The sequence below is a fragment of the Dipodomys merriami genome, unplaced genomic scaffold (assembly GCF_024711535.1).
Source record: "Dipodomys merriami isolate MVZ:Mamm:240054 unplaced genomic scaffold, mDipMer1.0.p SCAF_6, whole genome shotgun sequence".
In the NCBI taxonomy this organism is placed as follows: domain Eukaryota; kingdom Metazoa; phylum Chordata; class Mammalia; order Rodentia; family Heteromyidae; genus Dipodomys; species Dipodomys merriami.
In genome coordinates, this window is record NW_027206179.1 from 2,327,198 (window position 1) to 2,345,433 (window position 18,236).

The following is an 18,236-nucleotide window of genomic DNA, read 5'->3' on the forward strand; positions in this document are numbered from 1 at the left end:
TCAAAGAACCAGCTTTTTGTTTGGTTTATTTTGGCTATAATTTTCTGAATTTCTAATTGGTTAATCTCTGCTCTTAATTTGGTTATCTGGCTTCATCTAGTAACTTTAGGTTCCATTTTTTCTTGTTTTTTCTAGCTGTTTTAATTGCAACATGAGATTATTTACTTGGTCTGTCTCCATTCTCTTGATGTGGGCACTGAGGGCAATAAATTTGCCCCTCAGGACTGGGGCGCGCTCGTTAGGCCTGTGCTGATGTGTATACCACCTAGGTTATGCAGCCTGGGGGACACAGTTCAAATTTCTTCTACTGTTGGTAGTCTTGACCCAGGGGCGCTGTTCCTGGATTGGGCATTTAAGCTCCCTTCCAGGGGCACTCTTGCTCGGGCATGGCCAGCGGAGTGTGCTCCACGGGCTGGTGGAGCTCTCAAACAGTTCCCAGTTTTAGTGGTTTCTGTGGTCCGGGTGTTGCAGTAGGGAATCTGGGTCAGGGTCTGGGTATTCTCTCCAGCTCGTCTCCCTTGAGGGATACACTGTTCCCTATGGGGTACTCACCCTGGAGCTAGTTGTTTCTGTGTGGTGTAGGCTGTCAGTTACTGTTGCAATCCGAGTTCAGTTGGGGTGGTTCTGGGCTGGGCCGTGGTGGCTCTGTGTGATTCTTTTCTGTCTCTGCCTCTATCAAAGCTGTCAGGTCCACAGTGTCCATGCTGAGGTGGACTCTGTGCAGGTGATCTGCAGGCAGCCCCCTGTGCCTCTGGGACTCCGGCGGCCCCCGCCGGATCTTCACAATCAGTGGGTCTGATGTCTCAGGTGGCTTCTGCGTGGGTGATTTGCAGGCAGCCCCCTGTGCCACTGGGACCCCGGCGGCCCCCGCCGGGTCGTCACTATCGGCTGGTCTGACACACGTACCTCAGGCGGCTTCTGCAGTGGTGGTCTGCAGGCAGCCCCTTGTGCCACTGGGACCCCGGCCGCCCCTGCTGGGTCTTCGTGATTGGTGGGTCTGACACGGGTACCTCAGGTAGCTTCTGCACGGGTTGTCTGCAGACAGCTCCCTTTGTCGCACTGCAGGTGCCCACTGGCTTTGGTGGGATGAAGCCTCTCTGCTTGGATGGAAAGTGAGGGGTGGAGGTGGGGGTAGGATCTTCGTGGAGACTCTGGGCTGGTAGGTTTCTCTATTTGTGGTGATCAGCGGTCTGCAAACTGATACCTCAGGCAGCTTCTGTGCGGGTGATCTGCAGGCAGCCCCCTGTGTCTCTGGGGCTCTGGCAGCCCCCGCCAGGCCGGCAGGCTGCGGCTTGACGCGCTGCTGGGGTAGGGGTCTTCGCTCTTCTCTGTTCTGAAATTCTTCTTTTCCTCTTTCTTTTTTGTTATTTTCTACCTCCTGTTTTTCTCTGAGTGTTCATCTTTTTGTTGTCCGTCTCTTGGGGAAATTAAGCGTTGGAACTCGAACTCTCTTTTTGGTTGGGGAGAGCTGTGGTGTTTCCCTACTGCCCCATCACCTTGGTCCCCCCTCCTTTATTGTGGTCTTGTTGGTTTTCTATGTGTAGGATATCTTTAAGTATCTTTTGTAGGGCTGGTTTGTTGGGGATCTATTGTTTGAGTTTTTCTTTGCTATGGAAGGTTTTCATTTGACCTTCATTATGAAGGAGAGTTTAGCTGGGTACAGTATTCTTGGTTGATAGTTGTTTGTCTCTAGGGTGTGGTATACATCATTCTAGCCTCTTCTTGCTTTAATTGTCTCTGCTAAGAAATCTGAGGTGCTTCTAATTGGTTTCCATTTATATGTGATTGATCTTTTCACCTTGACAGCTTTAATAATCCTTTCCTTGAGCTGAATTGATCCTGTGCAGATTATAATGTGATGGTAGGATGTCCTGTTCTGGTCTGGTGTATTTGGGGTTCTAAAAGCTTCTTGTATCTGAACAGGCCTATCTTTTTGCATGTTTGGATAGTTCCCTGATGAGATCCTGTAAAATAGACCATTAAGTAGATCATTAACTTCTGTCTCTAGTTGCTCCTCTACATCTATTATTCTCAGACTTCTGATGGTGTCTACCAAATATTGAATCAATCTATCACATTGCTTGGATTTGTCTTGGATAATTGTATGCTCTCTCTCTATAATATCTTGGCTGTCTCCTATCTCTGAGATTCCATCTTCTGCATGGTCTAACCTACTGTCAAGACTTTCTACTTTGTTTTTTATTTCCTTTCCTTCTAATTGTTTGGCTTTGATGGCTTCAAATTGCGTGTTGGAGGTTTGCTTTAGATATTGTATGAACTTCTTTATTTCCTTAACTTAGCGTTCAGTGTTTATTCTCAAATCACTTAGTTGATTGGTTAAGGTTTCCTTGGACTTCTGTTGGGCTCCATTTAGCATTCCCTTTGTGGTCTGTCTGGATTCCTTCAGCTGTCTGTTTATGGATTCCATGTATACCTCTATTGATCTTTGTCTATTCTTATCCTGCTCACACAATTCCTGTCTTACTCTTTGATTAGCTTCCTCATGCTCATATTATTCGTGTATATTTCTTTGACTGTTCTCAGCCTGTTCATGCAATTCCTGTCTTTTTCTTTTGTTGTTCTCAGCCTGCCATGCAATTCCTGTATTAATCTTTGATTAGCTTCTCCATGCTCATGAGATTCCTGTATTAATGTTTGGTTAACCTGATCATGCGCATGAAGTTCCCATATTAATCTTTGGTTGCCCTAATCTTGCTCCCTATCATGGTCACACTGAATCCTCTACACATTTTCATACCTTTCATTCACCATGTTTACCGGTAGTGTTTGTAGAGCTTTTTGGGAATTCTCTTCTGGATTTTTCATTAAATGTTCTGTCACCTCATTATCATGAGTGGGAGTTGAGATACCCGGACTAGCCATTTTTCTTGTCTTTCTCCAGCTTGTTCTGTCCATTTGGTAAGAAATTAACACCAATTTTGTGCTAGAACACTATTTTAAGGCAAGCATCAACCAGAGTCCTGTAGTTACACATTAAAATGGCTGCAGATACAATCTAGTTCAACAGATTCAATCTATTCATCATCAAACAACAATGGATTAATGGGCTAAGGACATCAAAGAAGGATTCAGATGACCAGACCTAAATAGGTTTAGGGAGAATTGGGAGGAAAAATAGGATTAGAGGAATGTGGTGAGGTAAAAGGAAAGAGGGAATTTAACCAAATCCTAATCTCAGAGAGGGAATGGATAGGACTTAATGAAAGAAGAGAGGTAAAAAGAAAAACAAGAAATAAGAAAAACAAAAATTTAAATTTAAAAATTGAAATACTTAAAATTATGGAAGAATAAAGAAATGATATTGGTGAAGAAAGGGATAGGATGGGAGGAGGAGGGAGATAAGAAGGAAAAATGAAAAAAAATTTTTAAAAAAGGAATACTTAAAAATTATATAATTATAAAGAAATAATACTAGTATTAAAGAAGTTAAGCCTAAGAAGTTGTGAATTAAGTAATAAATTCCTGGATTAAATATGTACACAATGAGGGATAAGGTCTAAGAATCAATGACAGGTATATATTTGGGAATCAGCAGAATAGCAATTAATCACTCAATAAAAGAAAGAATAAAGGACTCAATGGTTACAAGAGATTTCACACACACACACCTGAAATAAAAATTATGAAAGAAAAAATTAATAAAAAACAAACTTTTTCAAAAATTAAAAAACTAAGTAGAAAAAAGAGTTCTTTGATTGTTTTTGGTGGAGGGGGAGATCTTTTATTAACCCTCTGTCTGTAACCAGTCTTTTGGTGGAGTCTCTGGTCTGCTTGTGGTGTTTGGTTTTCCTGTGGCTTGATTGGTTTCTTAAGTTTGTTAGAGCAAGCAGAAAGAAGGTGTGCCTCCCCCAGGACTTTGTGATCCTCCTCCCAGTCTAGTTGAGTGGGAGGGAGTTCTGCTTTGAGTATCAGAAAAGCTGGAGATGTCTGTTTCCTCTAACTTGGAGTTGCTGTGCTGAGGCTAGGTTCTGGGTAGGGTTGAGGCCTGTCAGCAATCAGTAGCTTTTCCCTGAGGGGCTAGCTCCGAAGACACACATAGAGCCCAGCCTGGAGCCATTCTCAAGGTTTATGTTCACTGAGTTTCAATTCTTTGTGTTTTACCCCTTCTGCTGTCTACGCTGCAGTGGAGAGGGGCAGCCTTTGCCTCTGTTTACCCAGTGAAGAAAGTTGCTCCTCCCGAAGTGGAGCTTCCTCTCTCTGAGTGGAGCTGAACCTGGCAAGTCAGGTCAGGTTCCTCTGACCTGTTGAATGGCTCCTATGGTTTTCTTTCAAGGCCTGAGTTGGAGCTAGCTGCTCTGGCAGGGCATTTGTCAGTAACAAAGATGGACATATTCTCTGGTGTTTGGGGAGGGCCTAACTTCCCACTGCTGCTCCATGAGAAGGATTGAGGTTATCTTGTTTCTACTCATGCCAGACACTGTTCCTGGGCTGTCCCTGGTCTGCAAATAACAGTATGAACATTTCTGCTACTTGTCAGTTCTTGCTGCTGGTGAATAGAACCTACTCACACACCGTGTCTGGCACTTTTGTCCTGGATCGTCTCTGTTGATATGATGGCAGTGGTAACTGCCGCCGCCACCGCCACCGCCACCGCCACCCCCCCCCCCCCCCCCCCCCCCGCTGTGGCTACTGGCAAGTGCTCAGATCTGTCTTCTTGACCAAGCTGCCTGGATTTTTCCTCTCTGACCAAACTTTCTGTACTGTGATGGCACACTTGGTGTGATTCTCTAGCCAAGGACTGTTCACTGGAACACTAAAACTGCTTTCTATGAAAGAGCTTATTTAGCCTCCACCTTCTCCTCAGCCATCTTCCTCCAGAGTGATATTTTGGATTTATACTATTGAAAAGTTGAGAGCTTATATCACACAAAGTGAGGATGAGGACAGGAGACATAGCACTTCCTTATCACAGATGCTGTGTTCTTCAAGTCTTGTCATGGAGAGCATGACAGGGCAACTGTATCTTGTGTTTTCCCTAAAGGAGGTAGACTACCTAATTCCATGTGCTATGAAAGATTCTAGAAAGTCACTATGCCTGGAACATATCGCCTAACATAAAAGTCATTACTTGCAAGGACAGAAATGCCCTTGGTTGCTCATGGTGTGCTGGTGGCTCTTCCATGTGATGAAGCACCACCTCGTGGAGGGCATGGGCCGCGGCATACATGGTGGTGTAGATATTGTAACTCTCTTGTGACACGGCCATGTCAAAAGTGTGTCCCTGCAACCAAGCCACAGTGGCATTGGATGACGAGTGCCCCAATTTTCTATAATCAGACTTAATCAGTATGCACTGAACACCCTGAATCCATAACCTAGGAAGAGAAATATCTCCTGAGTCCTTGGAATAGTTCTCTTGGGACAAAACTGGTGAACCCAGAAATATCTGTATGGTTGTGAGAGAAGATGAGAGGTGTGTGGAAGGAGTCTAGCAGGAAGTATCTTTTGCTAAGGGTCATGTCATCATAGGGTGAGTTCATGACCCAGACTTTCTCTGTAATTAAAAATCCCCAATTTAAGAATAAAGGTTAATAGCAATTCAATTTCTCCGTAAATGATTATCACATTGATTGAGCATTCCATGATCTGGAGAAATCTTGGTTGATCAGTTGATAAATCTGATGGGATGTTTGTCAGGATCATATTCTCAAAGGAAAGACAGACTCCATCCTTGTCCTTCTCCTCTCTCAATTCTGAGAGGAACCACACACCATAGTTGTCTTTGGTTATGAGCAGTCCCACCCAGGTCCAGCCAAATTGAAGCATCAAGGAGACCATGGCTAGGGCTAGAACTGAGTCCTTGGAAGCTATCTGATTGACAGCACTGAACTGTCCATGGTCACTCAGGAGAGGATCAACAGACTCATAGGTTAACTAAAGGGGGAAAAATAATCACAACAGCAGGAAGAGGATGGTCATTGTCAGTGTCACAGTCCTGATGAATAGTCAACAACCACTTGCAGTGGTGGGAGTGAATATTTGCATATCCGTTTGTGTTTTTTTGGTCAGTTGTGGGGCTTGAACTCTGGGCCTGGGCATTGTCCTTCAGCTCTTAAACTCAAGGCAAGCACTATACCACTTGAACTACAGAGCCATGTCCAGTTTTCTATTGGTTTCTTGGAGATAGGAATCTCACGGTCTTTCCTGCCCGGGCTGTCTTTGAACCTCGATCCTCAGATCTCAGCCTCCTGAATAGTTAGGAGTACAGGCATGAGCCACCAGTGCCTGGCTTGCATGTCCCACTTGTAATATCATCTCTCATGTTCCAAGATGTTTGTAGAATTGTATGGATCAGGATCAGAGCTGGGCTCATTCTTTGCTCTCTTATAAACTCTCCTTTGATCTCTTCCAACAAAGATAATGTGGATATCCCACCCAATTTGGGGATTTTTTTCTTTGAGGCCATTCAGTATGTGAGGCTCATAGTACCACCTCTGTTCTCCACTTCTTCAACCTATTGAGGACAGGTTCAAGGTGGACTTAGCTCACATCTGCCCTCCTCTTCCATACTCACCTGTGGAAGCTTGTAGAGATGCAGAAGTGTCTAGATTGGGACAGATGTGCTTGAAGTTCCTATGAGTACTGCCAAAACTTTACTGTCTCTCCTGCAGGTGCAGGACGTTTTTATTTTTCCCGGACAGCAAGGTCAGTGGATTCTCTAACACATCAGTTTCTACATAATGTGAAATATAGATCTCAAACCCTAGGGTCATGTTGGGTAACAGATGGGGATTGTGTTGATTTCCTGAACTGCGAGGGTCAGGGACAGAACTAATTGGTATTTCCTTAGTTGAACTTGTACAGAGGTCACAGAGATTCAGGTATGTAAACATGTATTACAAAGGATTAAGTTAAAATCTCAATTCTTTGTTGAATTGAATGTTTTTCTCTACACACAGTAATATGTTTGGACCCTGTCTTCAAAGAGGATGAAATTAGAATTTGGATTGTTAGGAAGATAGTGAGAATTGGGAGAGTTCCTGAACCAGGATTTGATCAATGAACACTAGATTGCTATTCTGAGATAGAGAGGGAGTGAGCTGGCTTTTCCTGTCTGTCATTTGTGGATACATGAAAAGCACTAATATCTGGGCCATAGACCGTGTCTAGTTCCCACACCAAGTCATTGAGTACCTTGAAGTAGGTCTGTGTATGAAGTGTATGAAGATTAGGTCTGTATATGAAGTAAATGAAGGAATGTTTAAGAGATACTAGTTGGCAAAAACAGCAATTAGTGCCGGGTGCCAGTGGCTCAAGCCTGTAATCCTAGAAACTCAGAAGGCTGAGATCTAAGGATCATGGTTCAAAGTCAGCTGGGGCAGAAAAGCCCATGAGACTCTAATCTCCAATAAACCACTAGAAACCCATAAGTGCTGCTGTGGCTCACGTGGTAGAGTGCTTGCCTTGAGCTGAAGAGCATAGGGACAATGCCCAGGACCAGAGTTTAAGCCACACTACTGCCAATAATAATATTAATCATCATCATCATCATCATCATCATCATCATCACCAATAAGTACATTCTCTGAGGAAGAAGACAGTCTCCTGGAACAAAAAGTCTGTTCTGGTGGTGAGGGATCCTGGGGATGAGTAATCATCCTGATGCCAGTGGAAAACTACATCCATAAGAGGGATGGTGTCAGATCCTAAAGGGAATCACTTTGTGCTTGTCCTTTCAAAACTAAGCACAGCTGGGAGGTCAAAAGTAAATAGTTGAAAAGTATGTCTATTTGATGCCCATATCTGCTTTCCTTCTAACTGGGCAGGAATTTATATGTATTACCTGTTATTTTTTTTTTAAATTTTTATTGTAAAGGTACTATACAGAGGGTTACAGTTACAAGAGTAAGGTAATGAGTACACTTCCTACTGAGCATTGTTACCCCCTCCATTGTTTTCCCCCTACTATCCCTTCCCTCCCTACCTTCCCCGAGTTTCTCTTTTTTTAAAATTGTGATTAAGTCATTACATAATTTCCCAAATTTCACAGTATTGTGGAATAATGATGCTCATTTAAAATCACAAGTTCATTCTAACTTTCCTGGAGCAAATTGTCTATCACGGTCTATGACATATAACGGTGTACACATATACACCGTACATGTGATCAGCAACATGGGGATATTTAGTAGTGGTTCGACCAGATGAGTGGAAGTTCTTTGTTTCTTAACTCCTGTTAATTTTGTCATATCACCTAACATTTTGGATTTAGCATCCACTTATCAGGGAGACCATGTACCGTCTGACTGTTTCGTGTTTCACTGGAGATGAGTCTCATGGACTGTCTTGTCCAGGATGTCTTCAAACCAATATCCTCAGATCTCTGCCCCCTGAGTAGCTAAGATTAGAGGCATGAGCCACTGGTGCCAGACACCACATACTCTTATAAAATAAAGCACACCTGCATCTTGAATACACATTTTTTCTAACTTTGGGAGGGGAAGGGAAATAACAAAATGCTGAAATAAGGATACAGGTTCACCTACTGTAGCAATGAGATGTACAAAACACTATGTTGAAAATGAACTTTACAATTTCGGGTGGGGGAGGAGTTGGGGAAGTGGGGAGGGAAGAGATGGTAGGATAAAAACTAAGGAGGGGGTAACAATGCTTGATAGGAAATGTACTCATTACCTTACTCATGTAATTGTAACCCCTCTGTACAATATCTTTACAATAAAATATATACTTAAAAAATAAAGTACAGTCTTTCCTTTCTGAGGAAAAAACAGTCATTCTATTTAAATAATGTTAATAAACCTTCAAATATACCTGATCTTATTATAATACATTAATACAATTCCCCAAATGGAGAGTGTTTATAAACACTCTGTAAGAACCAGACTGTATTTTCTGAACACTACACTAAACAGTTAACTCCTGAAGCTCTATGTATATTCTTTTGAGGAACCTCATACTGCATTCCAGAGGGGTTGAAAAAGAACAAAAACAAAGCCACACTAAAGCCACCAACACAACCATGTTTATTGCAATATTGTTTACCATAGCCAAGATATGGAATGAATCCAGAGGCCCCTCAGTGCATGAATTGATCAAGAAAATGTGATACACACACACACACAATTAAATTCTACTGATACATCAGAAATAGAAATAGAAAGATGGGAAATAATTATATTAAACAAATGAAGCCAGACCCAAAGTAACATAGGCTGCATGGTTTCCCTCATTTGTGGTAACTAGAATAAGCCTACAAGTGAACACACTGGGAATAATAAATTATACAGGTGTCTAGGCATTCATGCAGTGAGATCAGAGGAAGGTATTCTTAGGAGAGGATCACAAAGATGCAATATGTGCATCTGACCATAAAATAATATTTTTCAAAATGAACTCCAGGAAATAGAAACAAGTTTTTTTCTTCTTTGTTGCTGTTTTTGTTTTCTTTCCTTTGTCATATTATTTATTTAACTGTCTTTGGGAGGGCATAGGGGAGAGGCAGAGAAATGATGGGATGAAAGCTGAACAAATGCAGCAGTGATACTCACAAGACACTAGGTTGAAAAAGAACTGGTAGGTAGGAACAGGAGGAAAAATCTGGGTGAGACCCAGGGAAGGAGTGGCATGGTTCACAAAGAAATGCACTCTTTATCTGACTTACGTAACTTTCACCCCTCTGTACATCACCTTTACAATAGCAATAATTTTTTCTTAAAAAGAATTAAATCCAGGCATTGGCGGCTCACACCTGTAATCCTAGCACTCTCTCTCCCTCCTCTCTCTCTCTCTCTGTCTCTCTCTCTCTCTCTCTGTATATATATATGTGCATGTGTGTGTGTGTGCATATATATATATATATATATATATATATATATATATATATATTTCTCTAATCCTCACCAGCACCAAGAACATATTCTTGACCATCCTCATAGTTTTATATCCATAAGCTCTATTTGTCCATCCAGACTTTTATATTGTTGCTCCTTATGAGGAAATGATATTTCTAAAAGTTTCTAAGAGTTTCTGATAGTCTTGATCTCACTCAGTACTTACTGTGAGGAGCTACTCTTCTGCTGCTACATAACAAAGAGATCTAAAGACTCTCCCAGGTCTGAGGTCCAGTGGATGCTCCAATTCTATCCTCAAGATTGATATGAGCAGATTGATGTCATTTAGCATATCCAGGAACTAAAAAAAGAAGTTTGGAGATTAACATGAAGCTAAGTGGACTGGAGACACCCAAATGAACAAGGGGAAGGACAGCTGATTACTGAATTTTATATGCCATTGGAAGCTCAACATACATTACTGGTAATTAGCAAAATTGGTCCAAGTTATCCCAATCTCTAAAGGACTTCTTCACATGAGTAGAGCAATAAGAAAGGAATACTGGGCTACGGATGGATAGCTCATAATCCAAGCTATTTACTATGCTGAGATTTGAGAATCACTTTTTGAGGCCAGGCCAGGCAGGAAATTCTGTGAGACTCTTATCTTCAATCAACCACCACAAAGCAGAAGTAGAGATGTAGCTCACATTGTAGAGTGCCATCCTTGAATGAAAAAGCTCAAGGATAGATCACAGGCCCTGAGTTCAAGCCCTAGGACCAATACAAAATGGGAGAGGAGAAGAAGGGGAAAATGAATGTCCACAAGAGGATTTGAGCTCTTCTGTAAGTAAAGCCTATCTTTCATTTCCATATTTAGTTTAGTGATCCATCTTTCTTTTTTACCTATTTCCACTTCAGCAACGATATGCAAGAAAAACTGACTGTATCAACTATATCCAGTACACACATCCTCTAGATTAATTACTACCAGCACACTGTATCTCCAAAAGCTTTTCTGTTTTCTAAACTGAAGGGTATACACTTTAAGAAAAATAAAAAGAATTTCTTCATTCTAATTTAGAAAAATATATTGTCAATATGTTCCCTCATCATTGGCTGGATGTCATTGGCATTTTGATAGTGTCTTTTTCATATCTAATTTTATTAATTTCATCTTTTTTTATTAGTTTGACAATAGTTTTATCAATCTTTTGTGTCTTTCCAAAGAGCCAAATCTTGATGTCATTCTATGTATTATTCTTTTTGCTTCCTTTATATTAATTTCTACTCTGAACTTTATTTCTTCCATCTACTTCCATCTACTTCCTGATTTAAGGATAGGGCTGTGCTTATGTCTGTTTCTCTCACATGTTAAGGTATATCATTAGCTTATATCCAATATGATATTATAACTAGTAAAATTATATCCATAAACAAACAATAAAATTGTATTCCCTTATCTGGACACCAATGATCTGTGTCTGTAATTCTACTTATGCAGAGATGCTGAGATCTGAGGATCACAGTTGGAAGCCAGCCTGGGACAGGAAAGTCCATAAGCCTCTCCCCCCACCCCTTTTTGTTAGTCAAGGGGCTGGAACTCTGGGCCTGGGCACTGTCCCTCAGCTCTTCAGCTCAAGGCGAGTATTCTACCACTTGATCCACAGTGCCACTTCTGGTTTTCTTGTGGTTTATTGGAGATAAGAGTCTCACAAACTTTTCTGCCTGGGCTGGCTTTGAACCACAATCCTCAGGTCTCAGCCTCCTAAGTAGCTAAAATTATAGGCATGAGCCACCAGCACCCAGCATTCCATGAGACTCATCTCCAATGAACCACCAAACAGCCAGAAGTAGAGCTGTGATAGAACATAGCTTTGAGCCCAAAAAGCTCATAGGGTCAGAACTCAGGCCCTGAGGTCTAGCTGCAGTACACACACACACACACACACACACACACACACACACACACACACACACACACACACACACACACACACACACACACACACACACACACACACACACACCACTGCATTTCCCTAGTGCGCATAAAATGAAACCCATGCATGGCCCCAAGGTTTTTTTTGGGTGTTCCCTCACATTTTGGGGGATTTTGCTTTTACTTGATTTTCTATTTTCTACAATCGTCCTTCTCTTCCAATTCACTCACATTTGGTCTTCCTACTTCAAAGACACTAACATCCTCCAAGGGCTACAGTAATAGTTGCATTGCCAAAGTCACTAAAGACACTTCTATTCCTCAATATGTTTGATGGCTCATTAGTAGAGCCACAAAGAACTGTAGCTGCTCTTCTTGATATGGTGATGGATTATTTCTCATGCATTTCATTTTGGGTACAAATGGGATTGTGAAAGTCAAGGTTGTTGGGAGTCTTGTGGCATTAAAATATGTCATGCAGGCAGAAGCATCTACTTTGAAATTGAATTTTTGTCGTGCCAGTCCTGAGGCTTGAACTCAGGGATTGAGCACTGTCCCTGAGCTTTTCTGCTCAATGCTACTGCTCTACCATTAGAGTAACAGTTTCACTTCCAGCTTTTTAAATTTCTGGTGCCTAATTGGAGATAAGAGTCTCATGTATTTTTCTACCCGTGCTACCTTTGAACTGTGATCCTCAGATCTCAGCCTCCTGAGTAGCTAGGATTTCAGGTGTGTGCCACTGGCACCCAGCCTGAAATGAAAATGGGAGACTGTATTGTTTGATAAGCAGATACAGGAAAGTGTTTTTAGAATGAGTCAGGAACTTAAAAATCTCCAGGGCACTGATCATCTTAGCTACAAATGGTCAAACATAGCAGATAAAGAAAATAATTAGAGAAAACAAAGATATGTGTCTTTAGGGAGAGGTGGCTGGCAGGACATTTTTCTTTCTCCTCTATACTTCAAGAAAAGAATAATTAATTGAATGAGGACCTCTGAGAATTAATTTCTGAATGTCTTGAAAATTTTAGATAAGTTCCCATTATCCCAGAGAAAAAACACTGGACCTCTTAGAGGTTATGGATTTTCTATGTGAAATATTTCCCTGAGTTTTTTTTTTCTTTTTTGTGAAAAGTCACTCTGGGAGAATGAGATGGGTCAGATAGGGTTCCATGCTGCTCTCTGAGAGTGATGTCTTTAACTGCAAGAATTTAGTTAGAAACAAAAAAAAAATTAACCTGAGTCCACTCAGGGACTCAGGTTCCCTAAGTATTGTACCCAGATTAGCAGGACGAGCCTCATCTGGGGGCTTATTAAACAGGAGACACCTTGGCTCTTTCCTCAGATCTATTGAGACTGAAACTCCTGGGGTCAGACTCAGACTTTCATATTTAATGAGCTGTTCAGGAAAGCCATTTATACAGGGTTGAAGTTTGGAAACATCTGACACTAAGGGGTTTGTTATAATGAGTGATGAGGGACCCACAAAGGGCTGCCTCTGTCAAGTTTCAGGGCTCTCTGCCTCCCTCCAAATGCTCATGGGCCCATCTAAAGAAATAATGATGTGTTCATTTTGGAATTCATTTTAAAAAACAGTCTGAATGTATGTAAATGGCTTTTGGGAACAATGCTTTGTGTATTTATCAGCTGCCATTTCTTAATGCTTCTATGTCCGCTAGAAGGTTATCCCAATGTGAAAATCCAATTATTTATTACTTAAAAAAAGCATCTTGGTGTTTCTCATTTGAGAGTGTGCATGAATCTTCCATTTCTGCATTCACATTGGCAATTGCAGGTGGCATTAAAAATTATACACATGCATTTTGATTTCTAATTGAGTGAGGTAGGTATATTTACATGAGAAATGAATGCATGTTTATGTCCTAAGAGTGATCACATTTAAATTCCTGGGAGAAAAATTATTGATTTTTTGTTGGTCATTGGACATGAACTCAGGGCTTGGATGCTGCCTTTGAGCTTTTTTCTCTCAAGGCTAGCACTCTACAACTTTGAGCCACAGTGCCACTTCTGGTTTTCTGGTGGTTAAGTGGAAATAAGAATCTCATGGACCTTCCTGCCTTGGCTGGTGATTTTTTTCTTATATTTGTCTTTAACAATATAAGACAGCCTTACCATTCAACTCAGCTTGACTAACTTTTATTTACTTTTTTATTTATTTTAATATTTTGAAACACTATATTGTATATAATGTAGCTCTCTATATAAGATATAGAGCATATAATATATTATAATTATATCATATACTATAATATGTTTATAAGATATATAAATCCTATGATAACTTATAAAATGTAACAGTCATTTTATATAATAAAAGTAATTTCTATTACTTGATTTTCTATTATAAAATAATCATATTAATTTCTAATTCAGATATAATATATAGAACATCATATATCATATTCTATAGACTATGTATTACTATATAATACCTTTTATATATCATACATATACACTACACACTACATATTATATTTCATATATTATATACAGTATTTCACATTATATTCTATATATAATGTACTATGTATTATATATTATATCACAGTTGTTAATACAAATGTGAGCCATTGATACTCAGGATATTGTCTTTTAAAGGAGGAGTCAGGAGAAGATGGCAGATTAGAAGCCCCAACAATTTCTTCCCATGAATTTCAAGAATCAATATACACAGGAAAGAAAGTAGATCTATGGCGCAAGTGTTAGAATGCTAGCCTTGAGTAGAAAAGCTCAGGGACAGCGCCCAAAACCCCAGGTCCAGCCCCATGGCCAGCTCAAAAATAAAAAAGAAAAGAACAACAGAAAAGACTATAATGTAAGAAAAGAAAGAGAGGAAGAGCATTGGGAATCACAGAGGTGGTAGACAGACAGCATAGAGAAATAGGAACAATATTTTTCAGAGCACAGATACTCTGTATTAAAATAAATGCAATCAAGTATATTGCATATGTTAATAATAAAAATGTACAATCATCTGCTAATATGTAAAGTTTCATATCATATATTGTATATGTATTATCTTTAAGTAAATGTACAGGGACTTCAATTCAAGAAGTCAGTGTAGCTGGGCACTGGTGGCTCAGGTCTGTAATCCCAGCTACTCAGGAGGCTGAGATCTGAGGATCGCAGTTCAAAGACAGCCCCGGCAAGAAAGTCTGTGAGAAACTTATCTCCAATGAACCTCCAGAAAACCAGAAGTGGCGCTGTGGTTCAAGTGGTAGAGTGCTCGTCTTGAGCTGACTAGCTGAGGGACAGTGCCCAGATCCAGAGTTCAAGACCCACAACCAACAAAAAGAAAAAAAAAGAAGTCAGTGTATGAGTACAAAGCATCTCCACCCAAGTCACTCCTTCCATTTTTCTCCTCCATGTCTCCAAACCTCACCCCTCCCCTCAAGTTATCTGGTTCCATTTTCACACATGTACCTTGAATATTATGCTTGTGTTCTCGCACCCTTTCTTTCTCATTTCATCAGCCCTGCCTTCCCTTGACCTCTGTTACCCTGACAAACCATGTTTCAGCTTCCTGCTATTCCTTTTGTTAAACTCTTTGATCATGTCTATTATTGAGAATTACTTATTAATGAATATGGAATACCTAGGTTACCCTTGACCCCATTTTTTTTTTTTTTTTTGTCGGTCATGGGGCTTGAACTCCGGGCCTGGGCGCTGTCCCTCAGCTCTTCAGCTCAAGGCGAGCGCTCTACCACTTGAGCTACAGCGCCACTTCCGGTTTTCTGGTGGTTTAATGGAGATAGGAGTCTCAGGGTCTCTCCTGCCCGGGCTGGCTTTGAACCGCGATCCTCAGATCTCAGCCTCCTGAGTAGCTAGGATTACAGGCGTGAGCCACCAGCGCCCGGCCCTGACCCCATTTTTATAGCAAAGGACCATGCAGATTTTCCTGATAAGGGTAAATCTCAGTTAAAGGTAAATATACTTCCTGAGCAAATTGTTAAACTATAAATCCTGTTTTACAACCTACCTAGGTCACGCACTCCTTAAAGACACTTTTGTTTAAATTAGGAGATATACACTGCCATCTCCTTGCAGCCTTGTAGTTCTCATCTCCATATTTGATCAGTACTAGCTAAATGCATGTAAAATTTGTCATATCTGCGTTTAAAAACCCTATGGAAAGAGCCCAGATTCCCTACACTAGATAAGTAGATCCAAAAAGAATGTCTTATGTATATACACAATAGAATTTACACAGCCATTAGACAGAATAAAATAATGTCATTTGCAGGGAAATGAAGTAGAACAGATCATGTTTAGTGAGGTAATCCAAGCTCAGAGAGACAAGTAGTGCATGTTCTCTCTGATATGTGGAATTAGATCTAAAATGCACAGGGATATGTTAAATTATACAGGATTCTACAATGACACCAAAAGAGGAAACTTAGGAGAGAAACACAAAGGCACAAGCCTATGTGCCTCTTCTATTTACATGAATCAATCAATGAATCAATCAATGAATCAATCTGTCTATCTATCTATCTATCTATCTATCTATCTATCTATCTATCTATCTATCTATCTATCTATCTATCTATCTATCTATCTATCTATCTATCTATCTATCTATCTATCTATCCAGACTCCAAGATATGGAAACAAGAGACCTCTCTTCTTTTTTGAAAAATTTTAACTTGTATTTTTTTATTTTTGAGGATTCAGTCTTTTTTCCTATGTATGGTATAGTCAAGTGTATATGTTTAGGAGAGTTGGGGGTAGAGAAAGGGTGAACAAGGGCAGCAGCGGAGCTCACTAGACACTGATGAAAGTGAACTATACAACTTGTTGGTAGAGACAGGAGGGAGGGACTTGGAGAGTGTGAGGGAACTGAAGACACTGTAGGAAAGGATTGTGTACTCATTACCTGACTCATGTAATTGTAATCCTTCTGAACAGCAGAAGTAAATTAATGATAAATTGAAAACACTTAACTTCCTCTCAGCGCTGAGACACTATACTTGGGTGATAGCCATTCTGGGACTCTGGCTTTAATAAAAGTCCTTCAAATTGCTCAGTGAATGATGCTTGTCAGATTCAGCTAGCATAACAAATATAAATAATCATAACGAATATAGGCACTCATAAATATAGGCCCAAGAGTGGTGTGGCAGAAACATATGGGAGTTCCACTTGTACTTTCTTGGAATATCCATGTTGATTTTCATAGTGAGCCATACTCCTTTGCATTATCATGTCACCAGCAGCACCTTTGTGTTTTCTTGTCAATTTCCACTTTAGAGTCTCTTGGTGATGTGGGAAGCATCAAGACTTCTCTTAACTGTGCTTCATGACTGTAGTGGGGGTTTGCTTTGTGACTACAACAGGCCTTGGATGCACCTTCCTTTAGCTCTCTTATCTTGACAAATGGAACTGTGGTTACTCCCAGTCTGCTTCCTTTCTTTTAAAGCCTGAAGAACAGCCAGAAGTTGGTGACTCACACCCTTAATCCCAGATACTCAGAAGGCTGAGATCTGAGGACAACAGTTTATATCAGCCCAGGCTTGCTGGAAACTGATAAAAAAAAACCTATAAGAGGGCTGGGAAGGTGGCTCAGTGGTAAAGTGTTTGCCTTGCATGCATGAGGCCCTGGGTTTGATTCCTCAGCACCACATAAGCAGAAAAAGCCAGAAGTGGTGCTGTGGCTCCAGTGGTAGAGCGCTAGCCTTGAGCTGAAGAGCTGAGGGACAGCTCCCAGGCGCAGAGTTCTGGCCCCATGACCGGCAAAAAACAAAAACAAAAACAAAAAAAACCTATAAGAACAAACTGGAATAGCAATTATTTTGGTAATTCTCATTTTTTTCTTTGTGCACTTTGTGGCCAGTGTTAAGAACAATTTTATTTTTACGCTTTATATCCAGAAATCCATTCCTAATATTTTAAAACCTCATTAAGTTTTTAAAAATATTTTATACTTCAGTTTTCATCTGCATTTTGAAAAGATCCTTTGAAATCTTGAGGCCAAGTGTCAGTCATTGTCTCTTGGCTGCTTGTTTTAAAACAGATATACATTAAAACTTTTAAACTCAAATGACAATTTTTAATGCAAGAATTATAATCACCATCACTGTACCAAGAAGCTAGACTTAACACCTTTATGACTTTTAAAAACATATCCTAATGGTAGAACATCATTGAAAGCAAGTCACATTATATAAGTAAATTTTTTAAACCTCTTTTTGAGGCCTTAATTTTAATTTTAACATATTCATGGGGCAGTTTTAGCAATACTAATCAGATAATCACATCACTCATTTTAACCATCATGTTTCCAATGTCTATCTGCAGGGAAAAGGGACAGAACAAAGATGGGCCATTCCGCCTCTCCTATGGAATGGGCACACACCCAATCTGACTCTTTAGGGTTAGCTGAACAGTGTTTGTGCCAGCTTGCCCTCTTTCACTATGCATGGACTCCTCCCAGAGCCCGTCCCACCATCTGTGCCCCTCCT

General features: G+C 40.5%; 1 protein-coding gene across 1 annotated transcript in view; it reads right to left on the bottom strand.

The window, feature by feature from the left end:
• LOC138813619 (vomeronasal type-2 receptor 116-like) overlaps nt 1–18,236 on the bottom strand; it is a 48,683-nt gene that overhangs the window by 19,107 nt on the left and 11,340 nt on the right. Inside the window, 4 exon segments of the mRNA XM_070002018.1 lie at nt 907–1,100; nt 5,090–5,242; nt 5,686–5,895; nt 7,093–7,195. Of these exon segments, the coding sequence (XP_069858119.1) occupies nt 907–1,100; nt 5,090–5,242; nt 5,686–5,895; nt 7,093–7,195 (660 nt within the window).